Source organism: Amaranthus tricolor, chromosome 15 (assembly GCF_026212465.1).
Source record: "Amaranthus tricolor cultivar Red isolate AtriRed21 chromosome 15, ASM2621246v1, whole genome shotgun sequence".
Taxonomy (NCBI): Eukaryota; Viridiplantae; Streptophyta; class Magnoliopsida; order Caryophyllales; family Amaranthaceae; genus Amaranthus; species Amaranthus tricolor.
In genome coordinates, this window is record NC_080061.1 from 1,105,919 (window position 1) to 1,122,314 (window position 16,396).

General features: G+C 32.7%; 2 protein-coding genes across 3 annotated transcripts; one reads left to right on the forward strand and one right to left on the reverse strand.

The window, feature by feature from the left end:
* The first annotated feature begins 1,107 nt into the window (after positions 1-1,107).
* LOC130800857 (uncharacterized) lies at positions 1,108-5,138 on the forward strand. 2 transcript variants are annotated; one of them, XM_057664563.1, is made up of 6 exons: positions 1,108-1,461; positions 2,575-2,729; positions 2,861-3,078; positions 3,483-4,092; positions 4,174-4,692; positions 4,776-5,138. In XM_057664563.1, the coding sequence occupies exons 1-6, from the start codon at positions 1,250-1,252 to the stop codon at positions 4,883-4,885; spliced, it is 1,824 nt and encodes a 607-aa protein (XP_057520546.1). In that variant the 5' UTR covers positions 1,108-1,249; the 3' UTR covers positions 4,886-5,138. The 2 variants fall into 2 exon arrangements, with proteins under 2 accessions (XP_057520546.1, XP_057520547.1); XM_057664564.1 differs by having other exon boundaries at positions 1,324-1,461; positions 2,510-2,729.
* A 308-nt stretch (positions 5,139-5,446) lies between these two features.
* Positions 5,447-14,592, reverse strand: LOC130800856 (long chain acyl-CoA synthetase 4-like). Its single transcript, XM_057664561.1, has 19 exons — positions 14,198-14,592; positions 12,234-12,297; positions 12,024-12,113; positions 11,631-11,687; positions 11,299-11,347; positions 11,022-11,098; positions 10,689-10,728; positions 10,515-10,609; positions 9,422-9,589; positions 9,206-9,316; positions 9,023-9,110; positions 8,763-8,829; positions 8,590-8,665; positions 8,359-8,476; positions 6,806-7,051; positions 6,579-6,718; positions 6,116-6,298; positions 5,901-6,020; positions 5,447-5,808 (listed from the first exon to the last, which is right to left on the reverse strand). The coding sequence occupies exons 1-19, from the start codon at positions 14,350-14,352 to the stop codon at positions 5,776-5,778; spliced, it is 1,977 nt and encodes a 658-aa protein (XP_057520544.1). The 5' UTR covers positions 14,353-14,592; the 3' UTR covers positions 5,447-5,775.
* Positions 14,593-16,396: the final 1,804 nt, after the last annotated feature.

Genomic DNA, 16,396 nt, shown 5'->3' on the forward strand with positions numbered 1-16,396 from the left:
AGCAGTATGAGCTACCGCTTAGGGGCCCCGATTTATAGAGGGCCTCATATATTTGCTATGTGTTTAAAATTAAAATAAGATTTTTTTGTGTATTGTCTAGCAAAATTTAATGGATATAAAAGTATTAAAATTTAATGTATTCACATTTAATTTTTTTTAAAAGATGATTATACAAATTGGTTAATAAATTTGCATTATCAACTTGTATTAAATGATTAGGATATACTAGTATAAATTATTGTAGGTGAGCAACATAATCTCTCTTGATAATTTTTAATTCACTACTTTTATTATTAGTTCAGTTAAGATAAGTGATAATATATAGTGGTTTAAACTTTAAACTTAAAAGGAATGGCTATTTGAATTTATGATTAATAATTGTTGGTTCCATATAATTATAAAATTTAGCAATATTTTAATATATTGATAAAAAATAATTGTACTAAATTAAAGTATTGATAAACAAATTTACAAATACCAAAATGTAATAGAACATAATTTTAGATTTTAGAGGCTCATAATTTATATTTTGCTCAGGGCCTTTGAAATGTCGGAGACGTCCCTGAATGCTTGTAGTAATTTTAACATGTCCAAATAGACAATTAGGATCAGCTCGTCTTGGTTAGTTGAGACTATCTTACATGAGACGGACCTAAATGATTTGTCTATTTTTCAATTAATAATTTTAAGATAATAAGTGATCAATTTAAGTTTATAAGTAATCATTTTAAGCCTAAAAAAGTGATCATTCTATAATTATTATTTTTCATTATAAAAATTATTAGTAATCGATTATAAATAATCACTTTAAGACGATAAATATAAATGAACTAACCTAAAAAAGTTCATAAATTATTGTAAGAGACGATTTCTTCAAAAGACGCATTAAATATATGAGCTAAATAACCTAATTAATATAAATTAAAGAGAACATAAGAATGTTGCTTAATAAAATTAGTCTCATTATCATACTGTTTCATACACGAATATGTGTTTATCATTAGCCTGGCCCAAAATTATAGTACAGGGATCGAATACTATGAGAAACCCAGCCATTTATCATGTCAAACCCTAAATTCGAACCCGAATACGGCCCGAACACACATTCTAAATTTCTAATCACTCCTTGATTGGTTAGAACTTGGAAATGACAAATTGGCAACCTTAAAAAGGCGAGGATATAAAAAGTGCCATTCTGAAAAAATTTATTTTAGAATTTTCCATCTGCCTGAAAAAACTTTCTCTTACCATGGAAGGTAAGAAGAAGAAAAATGGAGGTATGGAAGAAGAAATTGATAGCAGATTAGCGAGGATGTGCATTGAAGTAGCTACTGAGAACTTCGATTCCATTCAAAAATGGCGGATGCAACGCCGATCTCTCCAACGCCTCCCTTCTCCTCTCGCTTCTGCTCTTCTCCATCGCCTTTTGCTCCGTCGCCTTCTTTTTCCGTCCTTGCTTGAGTTTGTTTTCTTTTTCTACTGCTTTGTTTTTTTAATTACTTGATGATGATTATGAAGTATATTTGAACGTTGTTGGAGTTTAATTTCTTCCATTTAACTTGATTTTGTTTGATCTAATTTAGTTATTGTGTCGATTGTGACCAAATCCATGATTAAAAATTGATAATTCTGTAATTAAGTTTCAGTTAGTTGAGCTTCAATATTTAGTTATGATACTTGAATCGTTTTGTATCAATTATTTTTATGACGTTTATTATTTGATTTCTATCTTACAAATTTATTTTGTTTGATTAAATATGGATTTTGTGAGTTCTTGTGTCGAGCGTAGGTGTATAATGAATTGATGAACTGATGGTGACTAATTTATGAATTAATGAACTCTGATACTTAGGAGTTAGGTCATTTTGTTTGATTGATTAACAGTATTATTTTTTTTTTCTTATTTAAGCTTCAGTTATATATCAGATTTTTGATATGATGAGCTGATGATATCAAATTGATGAATAGATGAATTACTGAATTCTGATACTTAAATCATTTTGTTTGATTGATGAATAGTATACTACTGACCTGAATACGTTATTTAATTATTTATTACTTAGTTTAGCTCCAATTATATCAGATTTTCTGGTTATTAAGGGCCTGTCGTTTCAACTAAACTTCAGTTTATTTCAGTTAAGCACTAACAAAATAGAAGTGATTACAGTTCAATTTAGTACTAGTCTAATCCAAGAGAGCTAACCCTAAGCTTTCAGTTTTGGTGTGGTTGCCGGCAACACTGTCTAGTGTTTTTCATTGTTTATGAACATCAATAATTCAATAAGCCGAATAACCAAAGCGTATAAGAAGCTTTCAAGTATCCACTTTAAATAAGAAAATTAATTTCTGAGGATGAAAATTTGAATATGGAGTAGCTGCAAAGTTTTTAAATTATGAAAGAAGATTGCTGGACTGATTACTGTGAGTCTATAACATGAACAAGACTACAAGAGTGATGTAGAATGTTTATTTTGATCTCTTTGTTGAATGCTGCTTTATTTTAATTCAGATTGTGATTTGGCCAGAGGTCTGATCTGTTACTTTTTCAAATTTTTTTGGTGGATTCAATCAAAGAGTCTTCAAATATAGTGTAGAGGACATTGATTTGAGTGGGGAGAACTCAGTGGATTCAGAGTGGATGGCGTACATGGGAGCATTTTCCTATTTGCGCTCCCTCAGTGTGGCAGAATGCTACCGTGTTAATAACCCTGCACTTTGGCCTCTTGCAGGTTTAAATTGCTTTTGCTTTTGCTTTCTGGCTGTAGTTTAGAACTATGATTCGTCATTTTGTATTGAACTAGAACCTTAAATAGTAGGCATTTGAAATGTTGCTTCACAAGTGTCTGTTCTCTCTTTCCAGGAATGACTAGCTTAAAGGAGCTTAACCTTTCGAGATGTATGAAGGTCACTGATGCTGGAATCAAGCATCTTTTATCCATTCCGCGACTAGAGAAACTTCACCTCTCGCAGACAGGAGTAACTTCTGTTGGTGTTAAGCTTCTATGCGCACTTCGAAACTTATCTGTCTTGGACTTGGGTGGTTTACCTATTTCTGATCAAGCATTGAGTTCCCTACAGGTAGGTTTTGATCCTTTTGTTTGTTTGGTTCTGGTCTCTATTTCATTATGTATAATCTTTCACAGTGCTTTAGCCTTTAACACATAATGATACATAAATGGCAAATCTTGTTATCAATTTACATGTTTGCTGAGTTAGGAAACTAGTCACTTTTGCTTAAGTTCCTTTGTACTTGAAATTATACACAAGTATGTGGTTCACATCATCTGTCTCTTCAAGTGATGACGGATCCCAAGCTGTAGGTAATTGTTTCACAGTGCCACTGTTGCCAATGTGATATTCTTAATTGATGCTCACTAAGATTTCATATCTAATTCAATAATTATAATTAAATGCCTTTAGCTTGCTTGTTTCCTCAGTTTGGTTTTACATGGGACTCTAATCATACTTGTTTTTCTCCATAGGCATTAACAAACCTCGAATATCTTGATATTTGGGGGAGTAGAATAACGGATGAAGGGGCTGCGGTTTTTAAGAACTTCGGCAAGTTGAGTTTCTTGAATTTAACTTGGACCAACATCACAAAGTTGCCGACTCTGCAATCTATTGTATGCTTGAACATGAGTGAATGCACCATCCAATCTATAATGGATGATGGAAGTGACCAAGTAACCTTAAGAAAGCTGATTGCCAATGGGTCAACATTTCTGGATGCTGAGAAAGTTCTTTCAAGTATTAAATCAAGCCGTGTATCTTTCTTGAATCTTTCAAACACCTCTCTAACTCATTTTGGCTTTCTGTATCATATGGATGCGTTGGAACTTTTAGATCTTAGCTTTTGTGCCATTCAAGATGATGCTGTTGAAGCAATATCTTGTATAGGTGCTAAATTGAGACACATAAATCTCAACAACACAAAAGTCGGAAATGCCGGCATGGAAACTTTGGCAGGACATGTCCCTAACCTTGAAGTTTTGTCTTTGTCTCACTCATCAGTTGATGATTATGCCATCATGTACATTAGTATGATGCCATCCTTGAAGAAGCTTGACTTGAGCCACACAAACATTAAAGGTAATGTGGGGCTGAGATTGCCTATACTTTCGATGGTTTGTGATTAGTTTAAACTTTGAACTAATGCTGTTTTATTGTCAGGTTTTATTCATCAGAGTGGCATTGAGGATGATTTACCCTCATTAGCGGCATTTCAACACCTGAAGCACTTGAAAAGTTTAAATTTGGACAAGACCCGGGTTTCTGATCCAGCTATTTGTGTGCTGCTAGATTTTGAGGAGTTGAGTCATTTATCACTTAACAACACCCTCCTCACAGACAAGTGCTTGGAACATCTCTCACAAGTCAAAAAGTTGGTGGAATTGAGTATTAGAGGTACTTTGCTGACCAATGGAGCCCTTGAGTTCTTCAAGCCACCAAAACTACTTGAAGTACTTGACTTAGTCGGTTGCTGGCTTTTAACTATGGATTCTCTAACATCTTTTTGTGAGAAGTATCCTAGTATTAGAGTAAGACATGATCACCTCCCTGTATCTTCGGTAGACAGTAGCAGCTCATCCAAAACTGCAACCTCTTCAAAGGTCTCAAAGGCCTCAACATTGAAACTTAGAGAAAGAAGATCATCCGTGTCTCCCGTCATGTTCAAGAAGGATGTTATAGGTATTCATTTTGCATCATCTGGCTAGTCAATACATAGAATTGTGATATAATCTTGTCTAAGTTGTACTTGTCGTTTTAAACAGATCAAAGAATGAAGTACAGCATAAAGGAGCTGCTTTCTTTGCAGCACGTAACACCACCACTTGTTCCACCTTTGGACATAGACATTATCTCATTGCCCAATAATGGTTAGTTACACTTACCAGTTATCACAAATGTGTTTATCGTTTCTCTCTCGCTCCAAGAACTGCATTATCAATATCCGTTATAAGTTGCTTATTGTAAGCTTTATTTTTTTCATAATGGAATCATGAGTTGTGAGGCTTGGTTGCATTGTCCTTTTTCTTGTTAGGAAACTATAACTTATCAATGATGGGGTGTAACCATAGTTATTGATCTTTTTTCATATGTTGTCGCATGGTAAGCAAAACTAGTGTTATTTGCATCAACTATTTGATTCTCAATTTTGACCTGGGCCAATTTTTTTAAAAAAAATTCTTTTTGTTCAGTAGTGCAAAAAGACCAAATTGGAGATATAGAGAGATTTTTTGGATACACGGTGGGTAGATTTTAGACTTTGTAAACTCTACATGGAGTGCAGTATTGAAATGTTTATTTGAGCAATACTAAAGGATAAAATTCAAAACCATGTTTATTCAAATGAAGTTAGGGTTTGGCATATGTTGTAGGTGACTTAAACAAATGGGTGGATAACATTGTTTATGAATCAACTATGCAAAAATAGTACGTCAAGTATGAATAATATGACCAATTGTCACTCACAATCTCATAGTTTTATTTGTTGTAATGCTGTCAACTCATTCTTGAAATTAAGGCTTATAGCCATTATTGTTGTTTCATTATAATGAGTTCGCATTTCATATAAATAAATGTTTATTTTATTGATACAATACATATTATAAAGAAGTTCAATTTATCAGATACAATTTTCACTACCATAGTCCACATAACTTATATCAGCAAAAGAATGTACAGCGGAACGGGGATAGAATGAAATAGTATAAAGTGAGCCAAACTAAAGTCAAGAAAATAGACGGCCTTCTGCTCTGGGCATTTTGTTTACTAGGTATTCTTGTACATATCAGCAATAACAGTCTGCATTAAATTCACAAGCATTACAGTCAGAACAAAACAATAAACTTAGCACTTTAAATGTTGAAAATTTGGAATTATTAATGACCCTTTACCTTATAGTACTGGAGCATTTGTGGCCTCTTCTTTTTGTAAGTTGGTGTAAGGAGGTCACGTTCGATGTCAAAGGGCACTGGATCGAGATGAATAGCTTTGATAAACTCGAAGCCTTTTAGCTGATGGCAACAAAGTGAAATTCAGAAGAGCTCAAATATTCCAATACCAAGCTATCAAAATGAGGGGTATGTAAGCTAAGCTAGTCAATCCATACCTTCTTCTCTTTTCCAATCTTTGAGAGCTCTCCGAGTATGTACTCCTTTGCCTTAGGGTTGTTGCACAGAGCATCGAAATCCCCATCTATTTCATTTGCTTGAGCCCAACGCTCAAGTGCACCCTTATTGGGGTTGGCAACTGCAACAAGGAATGACTGGAAACTACTCCCATAAATCCATATCTGAAAAATACAAGTAATTATCAGTGTATGCACGACAAAAATTGCATTTGCCAACATTTTATGCAGAAAATCTAACTCCTTGGTTCTGCAAAAACATGCTTAGATTGAACATAACAGTTCTTTGTAGAAAATGAATTCACGTAATCCCATGCGTTTTTTTTGAAGATGACATGAATATAAGCGACATAAACTCAATATCTTGAAGAGCTCTTGTATTATACTCAAACAGCTTTTCTAGTGAACATTTTGAGGATGAAGTTACAAATTCTAGAAAACTTACTGAATCAACGGCAGAGCAAAGTCCATAGATGTTCTCCAAGTTCTCAACTGCAACATACTCACCCTGTGAAAGCTTAAAAATGTTCTTTTTACGGTCAATGATTTTCATACTTCCATTTGGTTGCCATTCTCCAACATCACCTGATATAAGTGAACCTCATCAACAAACTAACACAAAATGATGTAGGATATAAAAACACACTACTGAAAAAAATCCTTTTTATGAACCTGTGTGGAACCATCCATCAACCATGACTTCCTTTGTAAGGTCTTCTCGTTTGTGGTAGCCTGAGAAGAGTGTTTTTCCCCTGATACAGATTTCGCCACGCGGTGTGCTAGAAAGTGCATCATATCCCATCTCAGGGACTGACTCAAGGCATACATCCACATTTGCCACTGGTGGGCCAACTGTCCCAATCATCTCGACCTCATTTGGTAGTGAAACAAAAGTTCCAGCACAGGTTTCAGTCAAACCTGCATTATTGGCATGAATGTCAGACTAACGTTTACAAAAAATTAAGCGTCTCTAAAAAACATGGTATAACACGGAGTTCATAATGTACTTCAGAATTCATTAGCTCCATAAAAACATAATTTTCTTTCATCAAGTATGTTTATAGCCCGTAATTATTCACTCTGTTTGCCAACAAAACTCTTTGTTGTATGAAAATAAAGGGAAAGCTTCATACATTCAGTAACACCAAAGAGGCTTTGTGTCTGGCATCATAAATATCACCGCTAACGACAACTGCACATTGAAGGTGTCTGATTTTTAATAGAAGTACTATTTGTACTGAACTAACTTAATATTCAACATTTCAACTGCTGCTACCACTTAAAACAACAGCCACGATAAAAACACCAATATTTGTGAGACAACCTTAAAGCCCATAAGCCCATTAGTACTTAACTCATAATATATTGTGAAATTATCATTTATTATTAAATGCTTATAATAACTGTTTCAAACACTTCAATTGAACTAAGGTAAGCTAATTCATGTGAGTTGTACTACCGGAACTAAAACATAGGAGTATTCAACTGGCTTGTAAGAGCACACCACATATATTTTTTTGAGCTGGCAAGAACCTTAACCCCCCAACAGTCTGCAACTCATAAAACCAAAATATGAAAAGTCAGTAATCCGCAACTAAAACTTAGGAGTATTCAACTGGCTTGTAAGAGCACACCACATATATTTTTTTGAGCTGGCAAGAACCTTAACCCCCCAACAGTCTGCAACTCATAAAACCAAAATATGAAAAGTCAGTAATCCGCAACTAAAACTTAGGAGTATTCAACTGGCTTGTAAGAGCACACCACATATATTTTTTTGAGCTGGCAAGAACCTTAACCCCCCAACAGTCTGCAACTCATAAAACCAAAATATGAAAAGTCAGTAATCCGCAACAAAAACTTAGGAGTATTCAACTGGCTTGTAAGAGCACACCACATATATTTTTTTGAGCTGGCAAGAACCTTAACCCCCCAACAGTCTGCAACTTATAAAACCAAAATATGAAAAGTCAGTAATCCGCAAGTACATTATTGTATGCTCACATTTTGAAATGAGAAAATATATTACCCAGAAAACACTTTATTAAACTCCCACAAACTTGAGATCAAAAAAATGGACAATGAAATAAAAAGCAATGTTTTGCATGAAGAAAAATGAAACAGGCAGCAGAGTGCAAAAGAAACTAATTGATACTACAATCAGACATGCACATACAGAATTAGAAAGTAATAGCTCGGCTGCTCAAGAACTCATAAGAACATACCATATCCTTGCAACACGTAACAGCATGCTACTACACGCAAAAATGTTTCTACATGATTAGCAAGTGGTGCAGCCCCAGACAGTATCAGTCTCACTCTTCCCCCCAAAGCTTCCTTCACCTGAGTTCAAATGAAGCAATTTATGTCGGAAAAATCCTAGAAACACAATAGTGAAAAAAAAGAAACAGGAATAAAAAGGTTTTATAAAAAAGTAGGAAACAATGGGCTCCTACCTTTTTAAAGACAATTTTATCAAATATGGGAGCTGCTTCTGAATGCTTCGCACCCTTCTTCATGTTATTGAATTTACTGAGCAACATATACACACAAAATTTCAGGAAAATGACATTCGGTTTGTGAATTAAAATATTAGCGATTTCTAATCTCATTTAATACAAGTAATTACCGTGAGTATGCAAAGCCAAAAAGTGTACGTTTCAACAAACCACCAGCTCGAAGTTTCTCTTGCAAACCTGCAAGGGAAGGAGTAAAAGAAAGTAATGAGAAAGCATACTCATTCTACAAGCCCTCCACCTCCTAATGCCACAAAAGAAAGAATATTTGATCAAAGTGAAGAACAGTAAGTAAACAGTTAAAAATAGGTCTTTTCAAGTCGAGGTTAAAGCAGGAAATCAGTGAGCAAACAGACAAATTAACAGTACTTACCTGCATAAATTCTATCTAATACACGAGGAACAGCACAGAAAACTGTTGGCTTTAACACTCCAACATCTTCAAGCAATAACTTGACATCCTTAATAAAACCAAGCAATAAATCTTAACAACATCCACCTGATATGCCACAAAAATAACTAGTCTGAAAAATATCACAAAAAATTATTCACTAACCCCTCTCCAAAATCCTATTCGTGCACCATGAGATATAAAGCACTCCTCTATTACCCGATCAAAGATATGAGCCAAAGGCAGGTACGACAGATACACATCCTCTGTCGTTAACTGCAGAAAATATAAAACAAAATACATAGGCAAGCCTGGGTAAGTATAACAAATGCTTAAGACCTTTCTGACAATAAAAAATATCACAAGAGTTATTTCAAGCACCTCTTCATTCTCAGCTTCAAGAAAGCGGTTTACACCAGCTATTAGAGTAATAATATTCTCGTTTGAAATGAGTACACCCTTTGGTTCACCAGTTGTCCCACTAGTATACATTATTGTGGATATATCACTCTTATCCTTTTTCACCAGTTCATGTTGTTCATTACCTCCCTGCAGTAAACAGAAGTAAACATTAAAAATAAGGCAATTCCTAACAGGTCCATGAAACAGATGAAAAAGTTGGTCATAACTGGATGCAAATTTTAAGGAGAACAACCCAACCACCTATAATACAAGAGATTGCATAATTCACAAGGAACGGTGTTTGATAAAAACTGCATTGATATACATACCTCAGTAATATGATTTATACATTAAGTACTATATACAAAGATATCCTCCAGTTTCTAACAACATCCTTTTTCTTCAAGAGAAAGGGGGGTTTCAACTTTCGAGTCATTTAAAAAAACCAAAAAGCAATTAGCATTGTATTATCGCTTTCACTATTTTCTCTAGCCACCATCTTGGGCATTTGTATACTTCATTATTGGAAAGAGATAATTAAGTGCAGAAACTATGTTTTTCCAGATCAAAGGGTTCCTCGATTTGAAAATACTTCCTTGAAGCTCTCATAATCTTAAAAGAAATCTTGCAAACAAAAATAAAACTGAGGAATAAAAGCAAAAGAGGAGTGTGTTATTTGAAGACCAATTACACAAAAAATTTAAATCATCACAGCACAGAAACACAAAACCCTAAGAAAAGCACCATTAGGTTATCGTATTAGCATTGCTACTGCCTATGATAATGTTCAATAACTATTACCTCTATTACTTTTTGTTTATTAGAATTTGACTTTTAGGTGAGAGCTTTTGGCTAACAACATGAAACAGAAATAGTATGTTATTTAAGCAACAAGTTTGCACATTATATCATTAGAACAATCTAATAACAACTCTGCATACTTGGCTCAAAGTACTTCTCGAAACATAGAACAGTAAGTCAATCAACAAGAAGCAATAAAGTTCAATAAAAACCATGGGAAGCAGTAAAGTTTAAAAGGAATACAATCCACCGTTGAAAAAAGGCCACCTACCAATTCCAAAAAGTCGTCCCAACTATATATCTTCAGGCCAAATTTTTCCACTTCATCCTTCTGCTCAGGTGTAACCTTCCCGAAACTAACCAAAGCTGCATAAACACTAGCATATATGAACTCCTTAAATATAACAAGGAAAGTTTAACAGAATAAACAGCAGAAGAAACTTACTTTTCAAAAATTTCGACGTGTTTTGCAAAGTTTTAAGCAGCTGAAAGCAAATAACACAGACTATTAACTCGGTAAAAACAGAATGATACTTCTATATCATAAAATATGGAGACACGTTGTAAAAATAAAAATGTTGGTCACTATTGAGTTTAAGAATAAAATAATCCTTTATTTTCAGAGAGTTTGCAATTAAAAATACAAACAATTTAAACTATAAGCAAATAACCAAAATGTTATTCAGACTTAATTATCGTTTTTTCTTCAAAACTACTGGCAACATATTTTATCATCAGATTTTAAAAGCAATAATTCACAGAAGAACCAGTTATATACCTCAGGAATCTTTTTTTCTTCGACAAATGCTATTGAAACTTCAGCATGGTTGATGACAAATTCCACAGCACCAGCCCCTATCAAGTTAACAACAAGAGACATGAAAACCCAGCCAAAAAAACATTGTGCAGCAAAATGCAAATTTATAGTACAGGCCTACAGGGACAGCCTAAAAGGGTAACAATGCAATGCCAAAGAAAAATATAGCATTGTACACCCCCTTGAATTTCTAAAACCCTCGGAATGTAAGTGTCGATCTTCACAGAGAAAAACTTACCTAAAGTGTCATACAAAGGGACACAATAGAGTCCATGCGCATTGCAAGCCTGTGCAAAAGTTATAATATTAGATAGACAAGTAAACAGCACAGATATAGAGGAATGCATAGAAACCACTGTTCTGGGCAACCTAAAGTTCCAAATGCAATAAATTTAATGTATAAATCATATCAACAGAGTTCAAAAGATGGATTATTTTCCCCTGAGATATTATGATGCACTAAAGCAGCACCTTACAGATATATAGAGTAAGAAGGGTAGCTCTTAAAAATGAAAAACACCTATACCTAAAAAGAAAAGCGAGAGGGAGGAGTGAAGATTTGTACAATACCTCCATGCTCATGACCCATTCAGCACAATTTGCACCATAAATACCACAACGTCCTCCCTGAGAACAATAGATGCATATTAATATTATTAAAGAACAGCAAAAAGCTTTATCTGTGCACAAAATTATGACTCGATACAAAGAACAAGTACCGCTTTTGGAGTCAAAACAATCATAACAAGTTCATGGTAAAGTATTCTAAGAAGGTGCCACTATAATGCACAGACAAAAGCAGCTAATTCCGTTTCAAAAGATAATTCTAATACAGCCACCAACAAGGACACTACAACTTTTTCTTCTGAAGATAAACATTATTTTTAGATTATCAACAATCACAAACCTAAGTCTCCCTTGAGGGTACATAAAGATAACAAAATGTGTCAACAGACAGCTTACCTCTCCGACACCACAATGACGGATAGCATTTCCCACTTTGATGACTATGTCATATACCTTCTTGTAAGTAAGCCATACATATTCTCCAGCCTGCAAAGACAAATCAACCAGTAAAGTTTGAGGATATGTATCACACAGCACAAAAAGCTTACACTTCAAGTCATACTGTCACAGAGATTATAGATTAATATAAAAGCAAGGATTATGTACCTTTCCATCCACAATCTCACGATGGCCAAGCATTGGATTATTGGGATACTTCTCTACAGCCATTCTGCATTAGATGTTTTGAAATTATTTCATTGATTCAGATGTCATATTTAAACTCGTACATTTGTACTGGCATAATGTTTCGAAATCTAAACCAACAGTAAAATGATAAATTCACCATGAAGTACGAATCAATATCATGATTCATGAGGTACAGGCATTAACAATTTCACCAGTAGGAGGAGCAAAGAACTGAGAAGTCTAAGAAAGATACTAACATAGCCTATGAGAAAGATACTAGCATAGCCTATGTTCAATCCCATCCTTTAGCAAGGGTAGTCCATTATGCTAATACACATGGCTAATGAAGTGGATGGTTTGACATAAAGTTGATGTGGCAGGATTAGTAACAAACTATCCATGTCAGCTTAAATATAACAAACTTTTGTATAAAAGGCAAAAAAGTTAGTTTCCTGTATTACACCCATTCTTGTTTTCTATATTCATGCAAGAAGTAAATATTCAATTCACAAATAAAATAAGGAAAATATTTCTTTCTTTGAGCTTTGCTAAGCTTCTTCAATTGCTGCATCTTTCTTCTACCAAATGTAACATATTATAACAAGAATATTGTATGCGATTCCTTGTAGCCTAAAATGGTATTTCCAACAGTTCAAGTGTCAACTCAATCAATACAAATTGATATACCACATATCATTTTTAGGTGAAACAATGAGTCCACCAAACATGGATTCAACCTTGAATAAGGAGTTCATTTATGCAGAGATCGATCTAAAAGTAGTTGGAGTTGTTCTTTTCTATACTGGAAAACATTGCTTCAGCCACTCCTTCCTCTTGCTTTTATTTCGTAGAATACATTTACTATTCCGTAGGGTTCCTTTTGTGACTTTTCAATGGTCAATGTACATATCTGACAATTGATATATCTACTTCTCTACTAGTAAAATACTACAAAGTACTTATATATGAAGTCAATTTTAGATCATGACCACATTTTGAGACGAACAATATGAAATTGATAATAGCATTTGGTTCTATAAATTTAATTATTTATCTATAACTATAACTAAAGCAAAACCTCATCCATAATATCTTCTCTCAAAATTGTCAATTGTTGCCTTCTTTTACCAAAATGTCATGATGATGTCATAACTATTATCTTATTTTGTATCTTAATCAACTATCCAACAATTAGTAATGTAAATAAGTCTATTATTCATGGATAATTCTGAGTTCTTTAAGAATACTGCATTTTAAAACATTTAATTAATTACTGAAACATTATTTTCTTAATTTTCACAAATTTTGCAGATAAATATACAAAACAATCAAATTATGACCACAATTAAATGCAATCAATCATCAAGACAAATAAATATGTAAACAGGAAATAAGAAAATAAAAATTTAAGTAAAATAAGAAAATATGAAGAAATGAACAAAGAATTCATCATATTTAAATCTGGCTAACCATGCAAATTCCTAAATCACATTCAATAATAAACCTAAAATAGATTAAAAATAAACACCTATTAATAAAAAAGAAAACTTAAAGGTCAAGAGAATTTGATAAATAGTTTATAGAATCAAAGTATAAGTAAATGCAACTTAAATTAGAAATTAAATATCAAATTTAACCACAACGCAAATCTCTCAATATCCAAAAAAATCGAACAAGTTCACCAGTTCATCACACAACATTACAACTACAAAAACAAAACTCAAAGTCAACAAAATTTTACTTCATAGTTTATACAGTCAAAATACAAGCAAACGCAACTTAAATTAGAAATCAGCAATCAAATTTAACCGCAACGCAAATCTCTTTCAATTCAAAAAAAGACGATCAAGTTTACCCGTTCATACACAAATGAAAACTAAAAACAATTTTAGAATTCAAAATTCAACAAATTGAATAGTCCGACAATCGGAGAAGAGTATAACCGAAAGATGTCCCAGCACGTATTCATGCCAGGAGGAGGTTGAGGAAATCCATCTTTAGCGAAGATACTACGATAAACAGGTCCAACAGAAGGTTTTCCATCTAGTTCAGGCTTCGGAGGTTCGACCTCGTAGATGTATTTCTTAAGTTCCGCCATTGTTGAGACTTGAGAGCTTCGAGGTTTGATAAAATTAAAATAATAAAACTGGAGGCTAGAGAAGTGTTTCCTTATGGAGATTTTGAAAGTTTATATATTGGACATGAATCACAAGATTGATACAAAGTGACGTGAGTATGGTACTATTACGATTTCCGTGGCAGCAAGAGGCTTTTGGTGTGGGGAAAAGTATTCACCAATTTTGGAGTGGGAAAGAGTAATCACATATTAGACGATAATAGTCCAATTAATATTTCCTTCTTTTTTATTACTTACCACATTAGTAATATTATGCAATTTATTTATTGTATATTTTTAATATTATATTTTTTTTTCGTTTAAATATGCTTTTCTCAAATAGAATTCACGAATTTTAGCGTCAAATTTTGACTAAAATTTCTCATCGATTTATATGAAAAAAACATAATTATGTAAGATCTTGATAGATTCGTCTCAATATATAATATAACTTTTTATAATTTTTAAAAACTCAAAATTAAAATTATTTGACTTTTAGTATTGCATTAGGATTAGTGAAAAAAAGTAAATCAATAGAACAAACAAAAATAAAGAGAAAATAAGTTAAAAATTAATCAAGTGGAATTTTACTTGATTCATCTTTCTGTAAAGATTATTAATATCAAATTCTTATAATATTTGATCATAAATATAAATAATTATATGTATTACTGATTGAATTAGTGTATTAAACTACATTTAAAGTCAAATATTGTCAGTATTTTAAAATAGAAGAAGAAATTCTTATTTTAAGTTCATATGAAGAACAAAGAGTTTCTCATAAGAATAGCCAAACATGATAGGGTTAGAATAATTTCTAGAAGATCATAAAACTTGAATATCTTATTTAATTGTAATTTTATACTCCATTTCCACCTTAAAGAGAGTTCACCACTTTTATGAGGTTATAAACTTGTGGGCTTCAGTTTTAACCGTTCTAGTAGATTCGTCTATGATTCGATTTTTCTAAGTCTCCCATTCGATTTTAGTCTAAGAGATTGAATTTTTATCTATTTCTCAAAATATTTTTATCTTGCGTAATCCGCATAGCAAGTAGAAATATATGTTTCTGATTCAATAAAAGCTAAATATTATTATAAAAATAAAAAATATATTTAAATATTAATTTTTAAAAATGTTAATGTTCAGTAGAGTAACATGTTAAGTAATGTGACAAATAAAAGTATTTTAAATAAAAGGTAGTGTTTTTAGATTTACTGCATATTTGATCAAAGAAAATTATATTCTAACAACTACCATAACTACTACCTGTATCGAAGAATTCTACACAACTAATTCAATTTGTTAGTAATTCTCTTTTGCATGTATCTTTGAATAATTGAATTTAAAATCAAGTCACGACTTGTTATATATTGTTTAAATTAGTTGAGATTAACTCAAACACGACTTTAAATTCATTAGACTCCAAAACAAATTCACCACAATGTTAATATTGTTTTTAAAATAACCAAATTAAAGAGTCTAGACGTTTTCCAATACTTTCTTATCTACTTTCCAATACGTTTTCCAGTTTTAAAATAACAAATTCACCCAATGGATCACGGTGAAAGGTATTAATATTTAAATATATTATCTACTTTGAAAATTCAACGGAACAACCTAGAAGTACAATTATTCCATGCTATTATTCTTTTACTCCTTAGATTCTTTAATGTTCATTTTAAGTACAAATCGTACTAGCCTTGTACTGTACAATCATTAATCATCTTAAATCATACTCCCACCCATTCTTTTTAATTTTCCATTTGGATTGGTCACGAATATTAAAAAAGTGAAGGGGATCACCTTAAATAGTATATCCATGTGATGTAGTGAAATGGGGAGTTAAATAGAATAGTTTAGTAAAAAAAATAAAGATGTTTTGGTAATTACATGAATTGTATAAGGACAATTTGGTCCAAAAATTATGTTCTAAAATAAAAATGGGACAATTAAAGTGAATTGTCTAAATAAAAAAATGGGACAATTGAAAAGAATCAAAGGAAGTATAATATACCCGCCAAAT